Consider the following 20,631-nt stretch of genomic DNA (forward strand, 5'->3'; position numbering starts at 1 on the left):
CCTGTTCGTGGGCATACAGCGCAGAGCCGCCGCCTGACGAGTCAGCAGCACCCATCGAGTTCGGACTCGGCCATCCTTACGCCATCTGTTGTGCAATAGTAGAGAACAGAGGCAATCGACGGGGCGGGCATGGCCAGGCCGTGCCGATCGTGTTGTCCCGGACCGGATCAACCGGATCGGATCATCAGACAGATAGAGGCGATTTCGATCGGAGCGAGGGAGCTCCGATGCCCATGCAAACCATGGAATGTAAGCAAGCCGTGAGCGTTAGGCTAGCAGTGTGTGTGAGGTGGGTGGTTGGTTGGGGTGGGTGAGCATAGGTTGGATGGCAGCGGCCGAGCCCGCATGGCTAACCTGCCGTCGGACTGTCACTGGGTAGCGGAGGAGGGACAGGGACGAAGGGCAAGAGGGGGGGGGGGGGGGGGGGATGGACCACACGACTCCAACAAGACTAAGGCAGACAGCAGAGGATGCGGCCAACCGTGCTTGTAGCAGCAGTGGCAGCAGCAGTGGCTGGGTGCATTGCACAGGCACAGGGTGCGCTGGAGACTGACCACTGGCGGGCCGAGACGTGTACGTGAAGTGAGGGGGGAAGGGGAAGGGGGAGGGAGGGGAAGGGGGAGGGGAGGGGGGGGGGGGGGGGGGGAGGGAGGAAGGAGTACTCATACATGTATGCCATCTGTTTGTGTGGTTGTGCCTGTGGGTGGGTGTGTCTACTGGTGCGGCCGGCTGCGGTGCGGTCGGCGGCGGCGCGGTCGGCGGCGGTGTGCGTATCTACGGCGGGGAATACGGTCGGCTGGGACGTGTGGGACGTGGCGTGGTGAGGACAGTCGCGGAGCAGGGAGGGTTCTTGGGAATGTGGTGGGTGGCGGCGATGGTACTGATTGCGTACACGATTCTGTTTGGAGTCTTCAAGCACGCCTTTCTCACTCGCTGGCATCTGTTGGCGCTGGTGGACTTGGCTCTGATGCTGCTGATGTTTGTCCTCCGATGGGGCGTCTATCTGGAGGCCTTTGTGGGGAGCTACTCGGCTAATGTGTTCTTTGACTTTCTAACTCTGCTCTTCCAGCTCGCGCTCGTCACCGACATGCTTTTCCTGTGGCTCTACGAGTATAACCGGTTCACGCGGATGACGCTTGTTCGCCGCTCGTCATTCTGCTACACGCTCATCCTCCAGCCGTCGTTCTCGCTCTGGATCATCGCCGCAGTTCGAGCGGTGGTTTCGACGGGCCTGCTGGCGGTCGCGGTCTTCTACGCGGCCGAAGAGACCAAGAACCAGGAGTTTGTGGGCAGGATGTACTTTGTGGCACATCTTGTGGCGTTAATCTTCTACGCCGTCTTCCCGATTGCGATCTTCAACGCGCTGCTCTCGGCATACTCGTACTCGAAGAAGGTGCGAAAGTCCGGGCGGCGGGTCCTTCGTGAGATCTCGTTCTCATATCTGTATGTGCCGGCCGGCGCTGTGGTCTACTTTTTCATCTTTGCGCTCTGGCTCGTCATCTCGCGGCAGAACCTTGGCCTGCAGCGGACAACGTCGGGCATTGTGTCCATCCAGATTGACACCCATGAGGCGATGAAGACGCCACTCTTTGCGGTCGCCATCCTGCTCGTCCTTGCCTTCCGCATTCGGGACTACCAGGAGATGCGTGACCTGGCCATGTTTTCGGACGACGAGGAGGAAGCACTCGAGCAGACCGCGCGGACCACAGCCCGCGCACCGGGCGGTGCCATGCCCATTGTCCGCAAGGTCTCCCGTGAGTCGTACGTCCACTACCCGGTCCAGGATCCGGGCTCTGCCGACGACCCGCACTCATCCGAGTACACCTTTGCCACCGACGCCACCATGTCGACCGAGACCACTACCGATGATGGCTCGGGCTCGGGCTCGTCCTCGTCCTCATCGTAGAATGGGCACATGTGATGCCTTTAAAGTTGCCATGGGCTAGTCAAAGCCCGAGTCCTCCGAGTCCCAGTCTTCGGTCTCGCTCTTCTTCTCGTCGTTCTCCCATGCAATGTCGGCGTACGAAGGCGGTGCGTCAGTGACAGAGTATGCCGGAAGCTCGGGGGCGCTGGCCGCTCCTGAACCAAAAACAGGATCGATGGGATGATCTGTTGGGAGTCGCCCGATCCGACCACCAGCTGGTACGGAACGGTGCCGACGACCTGGCCGAGCGTTGAGAGCGGCGAGCGGAGGAGCATGTACGCGCGCATCTCGGCGAGCAGCGGGTACCCACGGAGCTTGAGAGCAAACGCGAGTTGCTCGCGAATGCGCCGGGCACCGTAGCGGCCCTTGATCGGCTTCCAGCCGCGCTGGATGCGGAGGCCGATGCGTTCAAAATAGTCGGCCATGGAAGTCTTGACGGCGGCCGGGGCCAGCGCAGAGGTGTGTAGCGTGTCGCCGTGGGTGGTCCAGACCGAGAAGGCGCGCGGCGCTGGTTGCGCCACCCCGCTCGGAACCGCTGGCACAAACAGCGTTGCGGTGTTGGCAACAAGCGAGCCGACAATGACACCAAGTGACCAGCGCTCCTGCAGCAGCTGCCAAATGTGCGGGAGGCTCGACATCAGCATGTGGTTGGTCCAGCTGAGCGGATAGCCGCGGAAGACGAGCTTGTCCTCGCGGCCCCACTTGCTGCTTGCGTGAGCTTCGCGCTTGACAGCCAGCGGCGGGGTCTCAGCCAGACGCGCGGCGTGCCCCGGGTCAAAGTTGACCACCGACTCGGGCGTGTAGCCGACAATGTCGGCCGACTCGGCGATAATGCCGGCAAAGATCGGGTGAAACTCATCGGGTGTGCTGGCAGAGAATCTGACGGTATCTGCGGTGAGCGAGATGGCCATGTAGGGCATCTCCCTCGCTGCATCCGGGTTGTAGCGCACGAGAAAGGTCCGCTCCGTGAGCGGAGTCTCTATCATGAGGCCGACAGCAGCGGCGGCAGTAAAGACGTCCGCGGCAGCAGTCAAAGACTGCATGGGGTAGCCCTTGAACTTGACCCGCCAGCGCTCATAGACGGGCATGCCGTCCTTGCCTGCCTTGGCCACGATGCCGTGCTTGTCGAGCGTCCGATGGAAGCGCGGCGCCTTCTGGGCCTTGTACAGCTCAGAGATCCCCACAAACGAGGCGGCGAGGGCGGTGATTGGTGCAATCGGCCCGCGGCCGGAGAGATACAGCTCATCCGAGCCAAAGGTGAGCACAAAGAGCTCTCCGACCGGCGGCGGAGGGTCGAGCGCTCCGCGTGGCCAGCAGATGAGCTCCGAGTAGTTGCCAAGAGTGAGGTAGGCGTAGCCGAGGGCAGTCATGGTATCGATGAGCAGGGTCCAGACCAAGCCTTTGGTGTTCACGTTCATGTAGCCCTTGAACTTAGCGACCGTCCTGAGGGCGGTGGTCATCCCGGCCTTCTTGGTGAACAGATCGCGCTGCAGCAGTCGCCCGGCATCGACAAAGACTTTCACGATGTGGTCCATGACCTCGGGCGGCGTGGCAGGCGAGAACGCGAGCGAGTCGCCCTGGTACAGGCTGACCACAAACATGCCCGGAGACGCCGGAGGCGGGTTAGATGCAGCCATTGCGTGGTCCTGCGAGCGTGGGTGGTCCTGCGAGTGTGGTTGGTCGTGCAGAGAGTGCGGTCTGTCGAGGCGACGAACACTGTTATTGGAAATGTGTTCGCTTTTGATGGGAAATGGCTGGAAATGGCTTTGGTGGTTCTCGCCACCCAATGGTTGCAACTCGCACATGCGAGTGATGTCCTCAGCAATTTGGTTGTGCCAGTGTCCGGCCACCCCCCCACAATCCCACCAAATCGCTGTCACCATCCAATCGCTGCCAGCCGGAGTAAACGTCACTCCATCAGTCACCCCTCCCCCTCACAGTCCTCTGTCGTGAGACACACGCCCACACATGGCCGACTACCACGTTGTGGTTGCGGAAGATCCCGAGGGGCGACTGTATACGCCCGCATCTATGCGGATGAGAAGAGGTCCATCGACGTGGACACAGGATGAGTACACCATGTTTGCTGTCCAGGTACGTGGCATGGATGGCTGGGTGGGTAGGGGAGTGAGAGGGGGGGGGGGGGGTGCGTGCTGACGGCACCTGCCGTGGGTTACTGTGGGCCGCAACGCATACCTCCCAAGGGACCGGAAGTGGCCTTTTCGACAACCGTACACTCCGTACTCGCACAACAGATATGTTATACTTGAAGCATGCTCCACTGCTTGCGAGGTGTTCTGTCTTTGCTTGGTCCGCCCGGAGTGCCCCCCCCCCCCCCCCCCAAGGCCCTCCATGCCGAACATTGCCGGCAGAAGATCAAACTGCCGAGAGCGAGCGCGCGTGCCGCAGGGCTGACAGAGCGACTCACCGGAGCGAGGGATGCTGGCGGGCGGGTGCGTGGACGACAGCAACGTATCGGGCTGGGGAAGAAGCCACGGAGAGTCACAATTCGGGTCTCGCCCAACGACTTGGCAATTCTGGACCCGAGCGATGATGACAAGGTCATCTCGACCCATCCGTTCACCGCCATCCGGACGTACCAGGCCGACACGGCTCGGCACTCGTTTGCCTGGCAGGAGGTCTCGGGCTCGGACGATGTAGTCCATGAAGTGTACTTGCCGGATCCCAAGCGCCTGCATGTGTTTGTGACTGATACCGTTCGCGCGCTCGCGCGCAAGATCCAGATGGAGAAACAGGCGCGCAAGGCGCGCAAGGTCGCCGAGCAGCACCAAAAGGAGCGCGAGGAGGCACTAGCCGCTGCCCATCCGCCACCGCTCGAGCCGCCGCCACCGCCATCGAGCACTGCGACTCGCAAGCGGACTATCTCGTCGTCCAAGCATGCGTCGGCTGCGACCGAGGCCATGCTCGAGGGCCTCATCCGCAACGCGTCGGGTGACATCAACCCGTCGCTCTCACCGATGGCGACCCACTCGGGCCTCCGCGAGCGACGCAACTCGCTGGCGGACCTCCTTGCCCGGCGCCCGTCCAAGCCGGACCTGATGGGCTCGTCAGTGATGCAGTCACCGCCGGCCGATGCGCCCATTCTTCCGTCAGACGTGCTGGAAGCGCGTGTAGCCGCAGGCGAGCCCGTTCCGCGGTCGCCTCGTCCGCGCCTGGCTGGATCACCGCGCGGCACAACCGCCACCGGCTCGCCGCTCATGCGCGCACTCTCGGTGACCAAGCTCGAAGCCAAGCTCCAGCGGCGGCCGTCGTTGGAGGAGATGTCAGAGCGAGGCCTCATCCGCCACGAGTCCGAGGACGAGGTCCGGCAGTTCAACCGCGAACGCCGCTCGTCGATCTCCGACCATCTCCGGCGCCGTCCATCGGTCGACCAGCTTGTGGAAGCGTCGATCCTCGACGACGACGACGCCTTCTTTGCTGCTCTCCGCAGCTGACGACACCCACCCGCCCACCGCCCACCCATCCCTACTCTGCTCATCACATGGTCCGGCAGTAACAAGCTGCAAAATCAAGCAAAGCTACCTGCCTCTGCTGTCGAGCCACCCTCCGGTGTCTGTCGGCCACCACAGCCGCCGGCCGGCCACCTCCCCTCCACCTGGCGACCCACTCCACTCGCACACACACACTCGCACACACACACACACACACACACACACCACTCCGCTCCCCTCTCCTCCACCATGGCCAGTCCCGAGCCTCCAAGCAGTCGACTGAGTGTGCCCGGGTGGCCAGAGCACGGGACAGAAGACACGGACGAGGGCGGGCGGCAGGCCCGTCGCATGCTCCGAGCCTCCTCGGACCTCCTGGCCACCCCGGACCTCAGCGTCGTCGACTACATCAACACAGTCTTCCCTGACCGTACGAACCAGCTTCTCCATGTGTGACCCCACTACCCCTCCTTGCCGTCTACTCACTAGCCCCCGCCTTCTTCCTCACAGAGGCCTCGCTCCAATACCTGCCTAAGGTCACGTCGCGGGTCCAGTTTCGGCTGCGGGAGCTGGAGGCGCAGATCAACTCGACGGTGCGGGAGCAGGCGACGGCCGGGACAAGTCGCGGGAGCATCTGAGTGCCGCCAAGAAGGCCATCTCCGAGCTCTTTACCAAGATCGCTGAGATCAAGGCCAAGGCTGCAGAGTCCGAGGCCATGGTCCAATCCATCTGCGCCGACATCAAGATTCTGGACACGGCCAAGTGCAACTTGTCCAAGACCATCTCGCTCTTACATCGTCTGCGGATGATGGTCAAAGGCGTCGACCAGCTGGAGCGGGCTCGCGAGCGCGGCGACTTTGCTGAGGTCGCCCAGTTGCTCAAAGCCGTCACCTCGCTCTCGTCCGACTTTGAGAGCTACGGGCACATTGCCAAGATCCGTGAGATGCAGCAGAACATTGCCGCTATTCGCGGCGAGCTCAAGGGCCAGATGCTGGCAGACTTTGAGGATCTTGGCGCACGGATCAACGAGGGCAACCGCCCTGCGTATGCTGCACGCACGGCAGTGGTGGCTGCGCTCGGCGACTCGGTCGTGTCGTCGCTCGTCGACGCCTTTGTCGGCGCCATGGTCGGGACGTACGAGGCCGAGTTTGGTCGCGAGGGCGGGCCAAACTGGAGTCTCGAGTCGTCAGACGCTCGCTTCACCTGGCTAGTCAAGGCCATGCGCTCGTTTGACGACACGTACGCCGGCGTCTTCCCCGACTCGTGGCGGGTGGCCGAAAAGGTGGCCATCGGATTCTGCGAGATGACCTGCGAGCACCTCCGCTCGATTCTCGAGGGCCAGCAGGACAACCTCAACGTGCCCGAGTTCTTGCGGGTTGTCCAGTCGACGCTCGACGTCGAGATGAAGCTCGCCGCCAAGTTCAAGGTCGAGCGTGTGGCGGCCGCGCCCGGTCGCGCCGTCACCGGCGACGGTTCGCTCTCGTCCATGCTCTCGGTTGAGGAGCCCGAAGTCGGCGGCCTCTCTGAGTCTGAGGCGCTCAAGCTCAAGTACAAGCGGTACCGGGCGTCGCGCCACGAGGCCGAGGAGCCTGCAGGTGGCAGCAGCTCGTCGGGTGCACCGGCAGTGTCGTACGAAGACAACGCGCTGTTCAAGGGCATCATCTCGCGCTCGTTCGAGCCGTACATGAACCACTACATCGCGGTGGAGGACAAGAACCTTGCCGAGATGATGGAGCGGTTTGTGGCGCAGAACGCGTGGTACCCCGAGGACGAGCACTCGAACATTTTGACCTCGGCCACCGACCTCGTCTTTTACTTCCGCAAGTCGCTCATGCGGTGCTCGTCAATTTCCAAGGGCCAGGCCCTGTTTGACCTGTACAAGACCTTCCGCAAGTACCTTGTGCGGTACACCGAGCTCCTAGTCGAGCAGCTGCCCAAGGGCAAGGTCATCGGCGAAGCCAGATCGTACGACGGCATCAAGGTCCGTCTCTCGCCCACGCTGGTCATCAACATCACCAACATCATCCACACTGCCGTCTACGTCCAGCAGCAGATCGAGGCGCTGCAGGAGACGCTCGCCCGCAAGATTGCGCGGGTCTTCTCGGACCACATCGACTTTGGCGCCGAGACCCGCGAGTACACCGCTCTCATCGGCAAGGCCGTCCTCGTCCTCGTCATCGGCACGCTTACTGTTGTCCGCTCGCAAGCGCTCGAGCCGATGACTAAGCTTGGATGGGGAGCGTGGACCGGCATGACCGAGAACCCGCCGCACCTTGTTGCGCTCGGCGCCGCGCTGGCTGACGACGTCCCGCAGTTCCGCGACCTTCTTCCAGACGTCTACTTTCGGCGGTACTGCGACAAGCTCGTCGTCCTTCTCGTCCAGGCCTTCCGCGACACCGTGCTCCTCCTCGGCCGCATCGCCGACGAGGGCTCAGACCAACTGCTGCTCGACTCGCAGACGCTGCGCGCCCTTCTCCTCGAGCTTCCCAACCTCGCCGCGGAGCCGCGGCCCATTCCGCGCGGATTTGTCCGTGTCGTCAACAAGGAGCTCGACAAGCTTGATGCCGTTCTCAAGGTGCTCAAGACGCCGCCCGAGGCCATGGTCGACATGTACACCGCCTCGGTCCCGTCCGGTAACGCCTCGCAGCTCCGCAAGATCTTTGAGGCCAAGGGCCTCAAAAAGTCGCAGATCAACGCGTACATGGCTCTCTACACCGGCCCGCCAGGCGATGTCGACGCTCCTGACGACGACCTCCCGTCCGAAGACGACCCTGCTGGCACCTCGGCTGCTGCCAGCGAGTCCTCCTCCCGCACCGCCCGCCTTGGTCGCAAGCTCCTTGGCCGCTTTGGCCGCGAGAAGGGGAAAGAGTAGTAGTTGGCGAGCCCCGATCAACATCAACGTGATTGAACAAAAAGGCCACGACCGTACAAAAGTCGATCATGTCTTTATCGGACCACTCTCCGCCGTCCCCACCACCACTCGGCCGCCACCGACCCGCCGCTGCCCTTGACTCGCCAGCCGCCTGCCGCCAGAGACACACACCCAACACCGTTTGCAGCCATGGCCACCCATGGCATATCCTACACCGAGCTCATGGCCGAGTACAACGACGTCATGGGCGAGCTGAAGAAGTACGCCCTCCCCCTCCCCTCTCCCCTCTCCCCTTAACCCCCCCCCCCCCCCCCCCCCCCCCCCCCCCTTCCCACTCACCCCCCCCCCTCACCTCTCACCGCCACAGACGAAACGTCAAGCCGGCCGCCATCTCAGAGGCAGCAGGACGGCTGGAGGTTCTAGCACGACGTGTAGGAGCGGCTCGAACGGGGGCACCATATCTGGCTATGGTGCTCAAGGCTTTAGCAAAATGTGAGGCAGCGCTGGGATCTGGGGCGCAGGAGGCGGCGGCGTATGTGACGGGCGGCGTCGAGCTGTGGAGGCATGTGACGGATGCGGCGAGGCGACGGGTTGGATCGGTGGACTCGATGGCCTTGGATGCCTTTGAGCTGTACTCGGCCGCCATCTCCATCTACGTCTCGGCCCGCAAACACGCCCTGGCCGCCGCCCTCTTCCTCGACATGGCGTTTCAGGTCCACACCCTTGGCGAGCACGATGAGGCTCTCGGGCTACTGGCCAAGGCTGCCGATATGGTCTCGCGCTCGCTGCCGGTTGGCGAAACACTCAGCTTTGCCGTCATCGAGTGTGAGAACGTCCAGGTCGACCTACTGGTTGCCGCTGGCGAGTACGAGCTCGCGGCGGCCAAGCTCGACAACCTGGTGGCTTTGCTCCTGGCGCCCAGCTCGGTCCTTGATGCTCCGCTCAAGGGTGCGGCGCTCAACGCTGGTGGCGCGGCGTTGCCAGCGGCTGAAGCTGCACCGCGGGTGGCTGCGCTTGTCCGCGGTTCGGCGTCGACGCCGTCGCTCTTCTCGGCGGCCTCCAGCAACGCACTGAGCGTGGAGGCCCTTGACTTTTACTCGCTCACTCTCGTCGATGCCTACATCGCAAGGGTCCTCCTCTCGCTGCTGGTTGGCGACACGGCGTCGATTGCCGGCCTTATCGAGGCCGTTGTCATTCTCTCCGACTCGGCGTGCGTCGACCCGGTCGTAGCCGACCTCCTCGACTCGCTCGCCCGCGCTCTCGACGAGAGCAATGTCGCAAACATGCGCCTCCTTGCTGCCGAGCTCTGGCCCATGCTCAACGAGAGCCACGTCCGCCTACTCTCGGAGTTTGGCAAGGTCCACGGCCTGGTGCTCGGCTCATGACTCGGGTTCGGGCGCCAACCACGCTCCGACCGACTTGATCGCGGTCCGCGCCTCGCGTGAGCTCACCGCCATGTTGAGGAAGCCGTGCGGGGTACCCGCCAGCCGCTCAAAGGCGGCTACTTTGCCGCCGCCGGCAGCCACGGTGTCCACAAACGCTACCGAGTCGTCGAGCAGCGGATCGCACTCGCCGCACACCACGTACTTTCGGCTGGCCATGTCAGCCGACGCCAGTAGCCACGCCGGCGCCGCCAGTGGTGAAATTAGCGGGTGCGTCGCAGACACCGCCCGCAACGTCGTGGGCACGTACGCTGTGTGGATGAGAGGGTTGAGCTCAGCTGGCAAGAGCGGATCGAGAGCAAGTGCCGCCCCCATGAGCCCGGCCCGTTGCCGTGCCCGGACCAGCGAGGGATAGATGAGCACAAGCGCGTCGATGGCTGGCAGCTCGCCGGCGAACGCCGTGTAGTCGCGAAGGACTGATGCGGTCGGACCCAGCTCCAGCATGAGTGCAGCATCGGCCTCGGGCTCACCGCGGGCGCGGCCACGCGCAGCAGCCACCAGCAGGCCGAGCGCTGCTGCAAGATTGCCTCCGGCTGAGTCGCCGACTACAGATATCGGAGCCGTCGAGCAGGAAGCGGCGATGGCATACAGCGCAAAGGCGTCGTTGAGCGCAAGCGGGAATGGCGCCTCGGGCGCAAGTGGGTAGTCCAGCGAGATAAAGAGCGTGCGCTCCATGCCTGGTGCCCTTGCCCAAGTCTTGAGGTAGTCTGCATGATCGGCTGGCGACATGGCCACAAACCCGCCGCCATGCAGATGGATGACCAGCCGATAGGCGACTGTCTCACCTGCCGCCAGCGCCGCCACTGCCGCCGCCACCTCGACAGCATCGCCCTGGGCCACGACCAGAACCGGGAGGACTCTGTCTGATGCCGCCGCCGCCAACTGAGCCTCCACCGCTACCACCTCCGGACCACGCGAGCGCGGCTTGAGCTTTGTCAGACTGCGGATGATAACTGATGCGCCCGGCCCGGACCAGAGAGCGCGGATGGTGGCTGCAGCGAGGACAGGCGGCACGTTGTCAAGATCAGCATACGCCCGGCGGACAGCAGAGGCAGCTGCTGCCGGAAAGCATGCGTAGAAGGCCACCATGGGGAGCATGGCCAGCTCGAGGAGCAGCCGCGGGAGGATGTCAGCGGCGAGGGCCGCACCAGGCAGAGAGCAGGCGAACAGCATGGCGCCGTGGAGGGCAAGAAGCAGCCGCAGAGTGATCCGGTACGAGCCCAGCAGGCCGCTCCACACCACCTCAAACGGGAGCACTGTCGAGCGTGTCGTCGCCTGCGCCTGCGACTGTGTCATGATGACAATGGCAACAATATCACGAGAGGTGGCCCACTGTTGTTGTGTAGACCAGGAATGGCGGTACCAGTCATCAGCCATGCTGACTTGGTAGTCAGCGCGATGCGACGCCACAAAACGCGCGACGCTCACAACGATCCATAGCCAAGACCTGTGAGACGAGGGATGATAGAAGAGAGGGAGATGGGGGAGGGAGGGGGGGGGCTCAAAGGCCGAGAAATTGCCTCTGACTGCGCCTTGCGGCGAACCGCAAGTGAGCCAGAGGGGTGCGTTGTCTATTGGGAGACGGCATCAGGGGCCTACGTTACGATCATTGGCTCCCTGGAGCTGCCCCAGACGAAGGACGACTTGTTGTTGATGAGCAGAGAAAAACGAGCCGTCTTGACCTGGGTCCGCCCAACGACAGGCCGCTCGCCAAATGGGTTTGCTCTTCCGACTCGCACGCGAGAGGTTATGCGCAGGTCACGCGGACGAGCGTCGGTCGGGCAGAAGGCCCTGCGACGACCACGTGACAGTGGCGACCAGAGGGAGCGATAGAGGCGAAGTCGGGCAAGGCACACCTCACTCCATCCACACCTCAACATGCATACTGTTGCTGCTGTGGCTGTTGTGGCCATTGTTGCCTCTGTGCTCTGTGTGTCGGTGACGGCTCGGCCGACGCCGCCTGCCTTTTGCCAGGACCCGCCCTCGCTGCACTTCTGCTCTGTTCTTCCCGGCCAGGGCGTGCCTCTTCCTGCGCCCATTTCTGATGATGACACGGTCGATGTCTGGGTTCTCCAGGCTCCTGTCTGGGAGTTCATCCCTCTCCTTGGCAACATCACCAAGGAGCTCAAGCTCATCCACACAGCCATCGGGCTCGTCGTCAACTCGACCGGCGCAGAGTACTCGTTTGAGGCCGAGGGCCTCTTCGAGTCGCCCAACGTACGCCCTCTCCAACCATCATCCCCTCACCCTCGCCCCCTCCACCCCCTCACCCCCCTCGTATCCGTACTCACTCTTGTCTCTCTGTCTCTCAATCTCTACAGGCTTCGTTCCCGTACATCGTCACCAACGCGTCAGCGCCCAACGGCAAGGAGCTCATCCAGTGCGATGCTGGCGGTGTGTGCTGGGACGCCGGCATCGACTGGGACTACTACACTGAGGACAAGATCAAGTTGGGCACCATCAACGGGACGGTCTTCAACAAGCTCATGAAGTGGATTCCCATGGACAACGACACGTACTCGATCACCTACGAGACGTTCCGCGTCATGTCCGAGTGGGACAACGGCGATGGCAAGGTCTACTTTGAGTCATACACCTGCGATGACTATGCTTGGCGAGTCCTCGGCCTCCTCAAGACTTGGGGCGCCGACTTTGCTGATGTGGCCCCGGCCCGCGTCTACCTCAACTTCTACGTCGGCGACAACGCGCCGACCAAGGTCGACCAGAACGATCCGGCTTCCATGGCCAAGGTCATCGACTACTTTGAGCAGTACAACATTCTTGAGCGCGGCAACGAGTGCGCAAAGTCCAAGACAGTCGTCGACAAGGCCGTCTGCGCCTTTGAGGTCCTCGAGAAGACCTTTGAGTGGCTCGAGAACTCAAAGTACATCATCTACTTTGGCGAAATCTACTGGCTCGACCAGGTGCCCAACGCCGAGGGTCTCTCCTTTGACTGGAAGTACGTTCCGACGCCCATCACCCCGGTCGCAGCCTAGTTGATCTCATCCCACCTACATCAAACACGTTTCGTCCTCATGCTTGCTTTCACTGTTTACAACCGCTCCTTCTTGCCCACCCGCTCGCTGCGGTCGGTGCGCTCGCTGCGGTCGGTGCGATCGCCACGCTCACCGCGCTCACCACGCTCGCCACGCTCGCGCGGCCGACGCTTGTTCACCTTGCGCTCCTTGGCCTTGGCCTCCTTTTCACGCTCACGCTCCTTGGCCACCGCTAGTTCGGCAGCCTCGCGCGCCGCGGCGTGCTCGGCCGCTTTGCGCGAGCGGTAGCTTTCGCGGAGCCGCGCATCTCGCGTTCGGTACCGGTGCAGCTTGGCACCGAGCGACTCGAGCTCGTGATCGAACGCGGTGTGGCTCTTGTTCCGGGCCTTGCGCTCCCGGTTGCGTCGTCGCCACTCGCCGCGCCGCGCCGACCGGAACGCCCGCTCGGCGTCGCGGATGCACTCAGCCTCGTCTGCCCGCGCCTCGGCGTCCTTCAGCACCGACTCCTCGTCCGCGCCGCGGATGACCGGCTTGCTTGTCGCCACCCGCAGCTCGTCGGTGATGGCAGGGTGTGCGTCGACCGGTGGCGGCGCAGTCTCGCGCGTCGATCGCTTCTTCGACGACCGTGACGATCGCGTCGACCGAGAGCCCGACGGTGTTTGCCGTCCGCTACGCGACGCCGACCGCTTCAGCTGCGCTCCGTCATCGTTGGTCATCGACAACGACGACGCTGTCCGCTCAGCCACAGATGCCAGCGAGACACCGCTGCGCAGCTCGCCCGACGGTGCGTACGACTCAAGCCACAAGGCCCGGAGTTTGGCCGCCTTGGTCGCCCGCCCGGGCGCCTCGGCTTCCCAGCTCTCCTTGATCGTCTCCAGCTCCTTTTGCCGCGAGTCGTCGACTTCGAGCCCAAGCGGCACGTCCGAGTACACCGTCAGCGACCATGGGAGCTTAGCCTCACTTGGATCATCATCCACAAGTTTGGACCGTGACTCGGAGGTCCGCAGCTTGGATGACATAGCTCGCCGATCGCGTGACTTGGACCGCCGCTTGCGATCCTTCTCCTTCTCGCGCGTCGCGTCGCGCGGCTCGCCCGCGCTCATTCCGCCTGCACCAGAGCCGGAAACCATCGACTCGTCACCTTCGCCGCTCCGCCGCGACCGGTTCCGCCGCTTCGGTGGTGCTCCTGCGCCCGACATCCCATCTGGCGAGGCGCGCGCCACGTCCGACAGCGAGTCTGGCGACGCCAACGAACCGGCCCAGCTGGCACACTGGAGCGTGCCAACCACCACGTACCGCGAGCCGCGATGGAGCGTCACAGCACCTCCCACACCGCCGTCCCCAGCCCCGCTGTTGTCGCCGCCGATAGCGCTTTCGTCAACTTCCAGCAGCGTGGTAAGGCCGCCCAGGGGCGACGACGCCGAGCTGTTGAGCCACCCAGCCCCGCCGGCCTTGCCTCCATTGCCGCCGCCCTCACTCGCCTCGGCCGGCGACAGCGACGGCCCACCGCCCTCGGTCACCGCAGGCAGCCGCACGTATGGCAGCACGACACGCCCACTGGCCTCGGCCTCGCCAAGCACCCGCGCCGCAGCGTCAACCACATCTAGGCGCGCCCCGGTGAGCGCTGTTCCCACGTCGAGGACTCGGAGCTGCACCTTGACCTGCGGGTCCAAAACTTTGAGAGCAAACGCGACCGTGGCGTCGTCCTTGGGCGTCACCACGTAGCGGAAGACCATGCCGCGGTGCGACCGCCGGTACCAACCCTGCTCCACCACGCTCTTCGTCTCCTCGGCCACCGGTGACAACGGCTTGTCGGACAAAACGTCAACCGCCACCGCCCGCCAACCTGCCCGGCCTCCTTATCGAGCGGGACGATGCAATCGGCCTGGACAGTGTACAGCGCGTCGGCGCCTGTTGCCGCAACAGGCTTGTACACCCGCGCCTGCGCCGTGTGTAGCAGAGGCGTCGTAAACCGCTCATCGCGCGAGTGGTCCAGCACAGACAGCTGCGCATACTTGGCCGCCAGCGGCGTGTCCACAGACAGCTGTACAGACATCCGAAGCTGCTGCGAGACGCGCATGTTGTAGCGGAACCAGAGCGACCACGCCCGGTCTGGCGCCTCCGGCACCCGCCCGGTAAACTCCTGGACGTGGACACCGAGGAAGGTCTCCAAGACGCGCTGCTTGGGCGCGAGGTAGATCTTGACACATGCCCCGCCCAAGAACAGGAGTACGTCGCCGGGCGCGCCGTCGACGTGAACAGTAAAGGTGTGCGCGCCCGGCCTCAGGTGCACGCTCGCCGACGCCACCTCTCCAGGCGGCGTCTCCACCAGCGCCATGGTCGGCCGGTTTCCGCGATCGCGCCAGTCAAACCCGTTGAGCACCACCGTCGACGTCGCCGAGTTTCCTCCCGACGCTGCAAGCACCAGCGAGAGCTCGTTGCCTGGTGGTGGCGGAACCGTGTACGCTTGCCCGTTCACCAGCGGTGGTCCGGTCCGCCGCCGCCGCCGCTGCTCTCCGCTCTCGCCAGAGCCTGATCCGCTCCCACCTTCGCTTCTGTCGCCCTCGTCATCGTAGTACTCGTCGTCCGAGTCAAACGAGGTCGAGGTTGCCATCGACACCCGTGAGCCGCCGCCGCCACCACCGCTCACGTCATTCACCGCGGCTTCAGATACGACAACGTGCAAGATCATTGGCGTCGCCGCCCGGCCGGCCACCGCAAATGGATTGATCGCCAGCGCATCGCTCGACGACCCGCCTAGCATGCTGCCTATGCCACTCGCCGCGGACGAGTTGGCAAACGTCGGCCCGGTGCTTGTCGCTCCCTGATCACCAGACTCGCCACTAACCGCACCGCCGCCGCCGCGGGAGCGTGCTTGCCGCTTGCCACTGTCGCGCCCTAATACACCACTGGCGCTGCTTGCGCCAAGACTGTGACCATGCCCATGCCCGTGCCCGTGCCCGTGCCCGTGCCCGTACCCATGTCCGTCTCCGTGCCTGTCTCCGCCGCGCTTGCTGCTTCCTCCAGCCTTGTCGTCGCCACCCGAGGCAGACTTTTTCTTGCGCGACGCACTCTTGCGGCTCTCCGTCCCACTGCTGGAGGTGTTGAGGCCCGAGGCCTTGGCAAGGTCGACGTTTCCGACACCGATCGAGAGGCTCGCGTGTTTTGCACCCACATACGACGACTGGTACGCACGCATCGGGTTTGCGACCATGAGCGCATAGCGCGCCAGCGCTGGTGGTGCACGGTCGTCGACCCCAACGTCGCCCAGCTGGATCGCGTGGTGCGCCGGCTTGGGCGGTGCAAGAACATCGCGGGCAGGGTCCACAACATGCGTCGCCAGCCGCGCGTGGTATCCACGCGGGTCGCGGAAAACAAAGAGGACCGAGAACAGCTCCATAAAGTCGAGGTAAGAGACCCACTCGGGTGTCTTTTGCTGGATCCGCACAGGGTGCTTGACCACAGACGGGAGCTTGATCGGCGCGTCGAGCGTAGCCTCGCGTGCGGTGTCGTGGCCAGCCACGCCGGTCGGTGTTGACGCCTCCGACGGCCCAGCTCCGCTCGGTGCAACGTCGGGCAACTCGGCGAACGAGACTGCCCGCCGCGCTTTGGGCACCTCGGCCACCGACGACGCCGACGACGTCGCCCGCTCTGAAGCCTCGGCCGAGTCGTAGTACTCGGACGAGGCCGAAGGCGACGACGGCCGCGGCCCGCTGGACGTGGTACCCGCCCCGGTCTGTGCAACGTTGGGCATGGTGTGGAAGGTAGCCGTCCGCTGGATGCGGGCCATATCGCCGAGCGCCGGCCGGCGCCGGACAGGCGCATGGACCTCGGGCGCCGCCCGGGCCCGCCCGGGTGAGTCAACCGCAGCAAAGCTGCCCGGCCGTGGAGCCGTCCGCGATGCCCCAGACGGTGCTGGCTTGGGCGGCGTCGCTGTATCCACTAGCAACTGCCGGCCGTGGACCGGGTGGATTCTAGTTTGCAGGCACACATACACGTGCTTCTTGGAGTTGACATGCGCCTCGGCCACCACAATCAGCTGCCGCTTGACCGCGTCGTGAATGGCATCCCACACGCGCTCGCCGGCAAGTTCGGATGCATGCGACGGGTGCGGAATGGGCACCGCTGTTGGTGCCCACCCCGTCAGCCACGAGAGCATCCACGGCGTCGCCGATGCCGACGGCGCCTGCCGCAGGAACCGGTGTAACGCAGAGAGGGTTCGCTGTGACGGGGCAGGCCGGGTAGACGCCAGCGGCCGTGCAGGCGCGGGCTGGGCGACAACGCCGACACTCACACTCGAGCTTGTGCCCGTATCCACCAGTCCAAGCCTAGCATGAAGAACCAGGAGCGCCTTGGCCATCAGCCACGGCCAGACTTCACCGCGATGCGCCGACCGTGGCAGCAGGACCTCGCCCGAGGCCGAGACAGGAAGCCGGTCGTCAAACGGAAGCGCGTAGGCCGTTCCGCCAAGATGGACCTTGAGCAGGTACTTGCCCGCTGGATTGAAGACCGGCACGCCGTTGACCTGCGGATAGAGATTCTCCCACAGAAAATCGCTCCGTGCCAGCGTCTTGCGCTTGATGTGCATGATGCGAAGTGTCCACGCCAACGTCATCACCGTCTCGTCGCGCTCCGACGGAAGAACGAGCCCGTACATGTCGCGGACGTCCGAGACTCGCTCCTCCGTGACTTTGGCAGGGAGGACCGAGAGCTTGGCAGGCGGAGCCGAAGCGGGACCATCGAGCACCACACCCTCATCGCACGTCTTCCACATCCGCGGCAGCGTCGCCGTCTCGCCGCCGCCCGAGCTACCGCCTCCGCCTCCACCCGAAGCACCACCGCCAGCATCGCCACCGGTGGCCCGCCTTGAAACCTTGGAAGACTTGCCGCGCCGCGCGCGCTTGGCTGCAGCTTTGCTCGCGTGGCCGCTGGAGGCCGTGTTCTTGTGCGACGAGCCGCCCGAGCCGGGGGCAGCATCGTCGTCACCGCCACCGCTGCTAGCCTTGTCGTTGTCAAACACCAGCGCTTTGCGCTTCATCGTGCCCGAGTGCCCGAGATGGCTGGCAATGGTTGTAAGGAGCGACGGCACATCGTTAAGCGGCGTGCCGGGCGCAACGCCGGCGTCAACCAGCAACTGTAGCGGATGCGGGAGCTTGCCGATGGTGCTGGCAATCGAAACTTCGGTCTCGCGGACAACCGGAATGTGGACAGCCGGCACCGCAGGAAGGACCGAGACCTTCTGCTGGCTCACATACTGACTCTGTGCCTTCTCCAGCGCCGACGCCAGGGAGACGCCGTGCGACGAGACCAGCTCATGTGACGAAAGGTGGCGGGACATCGACTTGCGTCGGCTCGCAATCGAGGCGCCAGTCGCGGTCTCGGCCGTCACTTCGCCGTCTCCGCCACTCGCCTCGCCGCTCTTGCCGTTGCCGCTACCACCGCTCCGCGAGCTCGACGAGCTCTCGCTTCCACTCGGTACAGACACGGTGGTTGTCCCGTACGTCCGCAGGTAGCACGGATACAGCCTCTCCCAGTGATCGATGAGCGCGGCCATTGACTTGGGAACCTTGGGCTCGCCGTACACAAGATCCTCGTACAGCGGCGAGAAAGATGATGTCTTCGGCGCCGACGGCCCCGGTGAGGGACCGCTTCCGCCGCCACTCCCGCCATTGCTGTGGCCAGACTTGCGTGACTTGCGCGAGCCGCGAGAGATAGAGGTCGCCGATGCCGAGCCCTGGTGTGCCAGAGACGACCGCTCGCCAACGCTCCGGCCACTGCCGGTTCCTGCCCCACCCGAACTAGCGTGACTGCTGCCGTTGCCGGTTGTCCTCGGCTTTGGATCGAGCGACGACCGCGGCGAAGGCGGCTTAGACGAGCCGTGCCACCGAGTCGAGGCAAGCAACGAGTCTGACCACAGCGGGAGGTCGATGTTGAGCGGAACGGCCGGCGCAGCAGCGCTGGTCCCTCCACCCCCAACACCACCACTGCCGCTGCCACCGCTGCCACCGCCACTTGGACTTCCACCAGCACTGCTTCCACCTCGTCCCAAGTTTCGCGGAGGCACCATGGGCGACAACGATGCTGCAGCTTGGGCCGAGCCAGTAGCACCACTCCCGCCGCCAGAGCCACCGCCAACACCGCCATCGCCAGCACCACCTCCAACCAAGCCTCCTGCTCCACTATTCCCTTCTCCACCTCCCATACTCGGGCTGCTCATGGTCTGGCGCTTGCTCTTGCCAGCTGTTCCCTCGTGAGAGCCGTGGTCAAACCTCTTTGCCCTTAGTAACTCTCAACGTCCGACCTCGCCAGCACCCACCCCCGCCCGCCGCCAAGCACCGCCGTTACAAGCGGAACATGGCCGCGCCTTTGATTTGCTGGACACGATCGCGATCGCGATCGCGATCACGATCATGATCACCCACCTTCCGTCACCCCGTGGGTAGACATGGTTGAGAGCAGGAGGGGATAGCACCTCTCTTCAACCTCTCTCCTTTGGACAAGACAACGAGAGTTGGAGGTGTGGGAGGGTGTGCGTGTGGGTGGCTGGTTGATTGATTGGCTAACAGGCTGGCTGGTTGCTGAGAGGCGAGGCGTGGAAGGAAGGTGAACGACGGCCAGAGGCGTCCAGGGGCTGACGTGCTGCTGCTGATTGCGGCTGACTGTTGCGATCACGATTATGCTGTTTGAGGGCGTACCGGGCTTTGTCAACGCTTGGGTGTCCAAGGGTGTGGTGGTGGGTGTGGGGCTGGCCTCGATTCTGGGTTCTGTCTTGGGATGGAGGCATGCGTGGACGTTGTACTTGCCTGGTGTGGTACGCAACGGGCAGGTGTGGCGGCTAGCCACGGCGCCATGGGCCTTTGGCTCGGCCGCGGAGCTCATGTTGGGGTTGCTCCTGCTTTACTACTTTCGGCAGTTTGAGCGCCAGCTGTCAGGGCCCAAGTTTGCCATGTTTGCCATGCTGGTAACGAGCGTGGCGACGCTGCTGCAGATCGGTCTTCTCTCTCTGCTCGCGCCCTACGGTGTGGTGGCGCTCTTGCCCGGGCCATACGGCCTCATATTTGCTTGTCTCGTCAAGTTCTACTACGATGTACCGATGACGTACCGCTTCACGGTGGCACACCTTCCTCTCAACAACAAGTTGTTTGTCTATGTCCTGGGCGCGCAACTGGCGCTTGCGTCGGGCTTGCACTCGCTTGCCGTGGCAGCAACCGGCGTCGCGGCTGGCTTGCTCTACCGCTCCGACCTAGGCGGCATGCACTCGATGGTGGTGCCCAAGGCGGTGACAGCCGTGTGTGTCAAGTGTTTGCTGCCTGTCCTCGCCCCACTCCCATCGCGGCCGTTTGCTCCGCCACCCGCCACTGGCTCCGGCGGCACCTCCGGCGATGCGTCCGCTGAGGACGTGCGTCTAGTTCCGTTCTCCATTCCTATGACTGCGCTTCCTTTCACCCGCACGCCGGTGAACCGCGCTTCCCGCAGTAATGCAGCCGGAGGCCGGACCAGTGGCGGCGACGACGATCTGCACGATCTGTTTGGCTCATCGGCCTCGGACGATGCCCACCAGTTTAATGGACGCGGAGACGAGCTTGTCTAGCTATCTACCTCCAACGCGCGAATCAAAGCTCACTACCGCCAAAGCACGAGGCCATCAGCGTCCGTAAGATGACCGCCGGCAGTGAGTGATGTAAATGGCCGCAGCGATCAACGCGGCAGAGGTAGCTACTTTCACACCAAAGATCTCTGATTGCAAGCAATTGCTCGCCGCAGTCGTCGTGTGTGCAGCTGGTGTCCAGCGGGCGGGAGCGGGCTTTGCCAGTCAGGCATGCCTAGCTCAGCTGGCAAGGGGGCCACACGGCTAAGCGAGACGACAGCCAATGCCAATGGAAGAATGCGGAGTTCGAGGTAGTCACCTCTTCTCGCTAGTACGTACGGGTGGGGAGTAGTGGGGAGG

At 64.0% G+C, this 20,631-nt stretch overlaps 9 protein-coding genes across 9 annotated transcripts; 6 read left to right on the forward strand and 3 right to left on the reverse strand.

The window, feature by feature from the left end:
- Positions 1-832: 832 nt before the first annotated feature.
- AMSG_04267 (uncharacterized protein) lies at positions 833-1,966 on the forward strand. The gene has a single exon (XM_013903595.1). The coding sequence runs from the start codon at positions 857-859 to the stop codon at positions 1,904-1,906; it is 1,050 nt and encodes a 349-aa protein (XP_013759049.1). The 5' UTR covers positions 833-856; the 3' UTR covers positions 1,907-1,966.
- AMSG_04268 (uncharacterized protein) lies at positions 1,943-3,561 on the reverse strand (the record flags this gene model as incomplete). Its single annotated transcript, XM_013903596.1, has 2 exons — positions 1,943-2,069; positions 2,147-3,561. 2 exons carry the CDS (start codon positions 3,559-3,561, stop codon positions 1,943-1,945), a joined length of 1,542 nt encoding a protein of 513 aa, XP_013759050.1.
- Positions 3,562-3,812: 251 nt separating this feature from the next.
- Positions 3,813-5,479, forward strand: AMSG_04269 (uncharacterized protein). Its single transcript, XM_013903597.1, has 2 exons — positions 3,813-4,018; positions 4,393-5,479. The coding sequence occupies exons 1-2, from the start codon at positions 3,893-3,895 to the stop codon at positions 5,377-5,379; spliced, it is 1,113 nt and encodes a 370-aa protein (XP_013759051.1). The 5' UTR covers positions 3,813-3,892; the 3' UTR covers positions 5,380-5,479.
- A 245-nt stretch (positions 5,480-5,724) lies between these two features.
- On the forward strand, positions 5,725-8,298 carry AMSG_04270 (vacuolar protein sorting-associated protein 53; the record flags this gene model as incomplete). The annotated part of the gene is made up of 3 exons (XM_013903598.1): positions 5,725-5,803; positions 5,884-5,966; positions 5,996-8,298. 3 exons carry the CDS (start codon positions 5,725-5,727, stop codon positions 8,243-8,245), a joined length of 2,412 nt encoding a protein of 803 aa, XP_013759052.1. The 3' UTR covers positions 8,246-8,298.
- A 136-nt stretch (positions 8,299-8,434) lies between these two features.
- AMSG_04271 (uncharacterized protein) lies at positions 8,435-9,733 on the forward strand (the record flags this gene model as incomplete). The annotated part of the gene is made up of 2 exons (XM_013903599.1): positions 8,435-8,505; positions 8,613-9,733. 2 exons carry the CDS (start codon positions 8,435-8,437, stop codon positions 9,628-9,630), a joined length of 1,089 nt encoding a protein of 362 aa, XP_013759053.1. The 3' UTR covers positions 9,631-9,733.
- A 13-nt stretch (positions 9,734-9,746) lies between these two features.
- Positions 9,747-10,983, reverse strand: AMSG_04272 (lipase/esterase; the record flags this gene model as incomplete). The annotated part of the gene is made up of 2 exons (XM_013903600.1): positions 9,747-9,749; positions 9,790-10,983. 2 exons carry the CDS (start codon positions 10,981-10,983, stop codon positions 9,747-9,749), a joined length of 1,197 nt encoding a protein of 398 aa, XP_013759054.1.
- A 539-nt stretch (positions 10,984-11,522) lies between these two features.
- On the forward strand, positions 11,523-12,723 carry AMSG_04273 (ceroid-lipofuscinosis neuronal protein 5). Its single transcript, XM_013903601.1, has 2 exons — positions 11,523-11,904; positions 12,009-12,723. Exons 1-2 carry the CDS (start codon positions 11,566-11,568, stop codon positions 12,681-12,683), a joined length of 1,014 nt encoding a protein of 337 aa, XP_013759055.1. The 5' UTR covers positions 11,523-11,565; the 3' UTR covers positions 12,684-12,723.
- Positions 12,724-18,900, reverse strand: AMSG_04274 (uncharacterized protein; the record flags this gene model as incomplete). The annotated part of the gene is made up of 3 exons (XM_013903602.1): positions 12,724-14,491; positions 14,530-18,647; positions 18,888-18,900. The coding sequence occupies 3 exons, from the start codon at positions 18,898-18,900 to the stop codon at positions 12,740-12,742; spliced, it is 5,883 nt and encodes a 1,960-aa protein (XP_013759056.1). The 3' UTR covers positions 12,724-12,739.
- Positions 18,901-19,159: 259 nt separating this feature from the next.
- AMSG_04275 (UBA/TS-N domain-containing protein) lies at positions 19,160-20,422 on the forward strand. Its single transcript, XM_013903603.1, has one exon. It carries the CDS (start codon positions 19,360-19,362, stop codon positions 20,272-20,274), a length of 915 nt encoding a protein of 304 aa, XP_013759057.1. The 5' UTR covers positions 19,160-19,359; the 3' UTR covers positions 20,275-20,422.
- Positions 20,423-20,631: the final 209 nt, after the last annotated feature.

This window comes from Thecamonas trahens, assembly GCF_000142905.1.
Source record: "Thecamonas trahens ATCC 50062 unplaced genomic scaffold supercont1.17, whole genome shotgun sequence".
NCBI lineage: Eukaryota > Apusomonadida > Apusomonadidae > Thecamonas > Thecamonas trahens.

What these genes read in the sequence shown, in the direction of transcription:
- AMSG_04267 (XM_013903595.1), top strand. Translation starts at nt 857, where the DNA reads ATGTGGTGGGTGGCGGCGATGGTACTGATTGCGTACACGATTCTGTTT.
- AMSG_04269 (XM_013903597.1), top strand. Translation starts at nt 3,893, where the DNA reads ATGGCCGACTACCACGTTGTGGTTGCGGAAGATCCCGAGGGGCGACTG. An exon ending in ACACCATGTTTGCTGTCCAG is followed by an intron (nt 4,019 to 4,392) that starts GTACGTGGCATG and finishes CGTGGACGACAG; the next exon opens with CAACGTATCGGGCTGGGGAA.
- AMSG_04273 (XM_013903601.1), top strand. Translation starts at nt 11,566, where the DNA reads ATGCATACTGTTGCTGCTGTGGCTGTTGTGGCCATTGTTGCCTCTGTG. An exon ending in GCCTCTTCGAGTCGCCCAAC is followed by an intron (nt 11,905 to 12,008) that starts GTACGCCCTCTC and finishes CAATCTCTACAG; the next exon opens with GCTTCGTTCCCGTACATCGT.
- AMSG_04275 (XM_013903603.1), top strand. Translation starts at nt 19,360, where the DNA reads ATGCTGTTTGAGGGCGTACCGGGCTTTGTCAACGCTTGGGTGTCCAAG.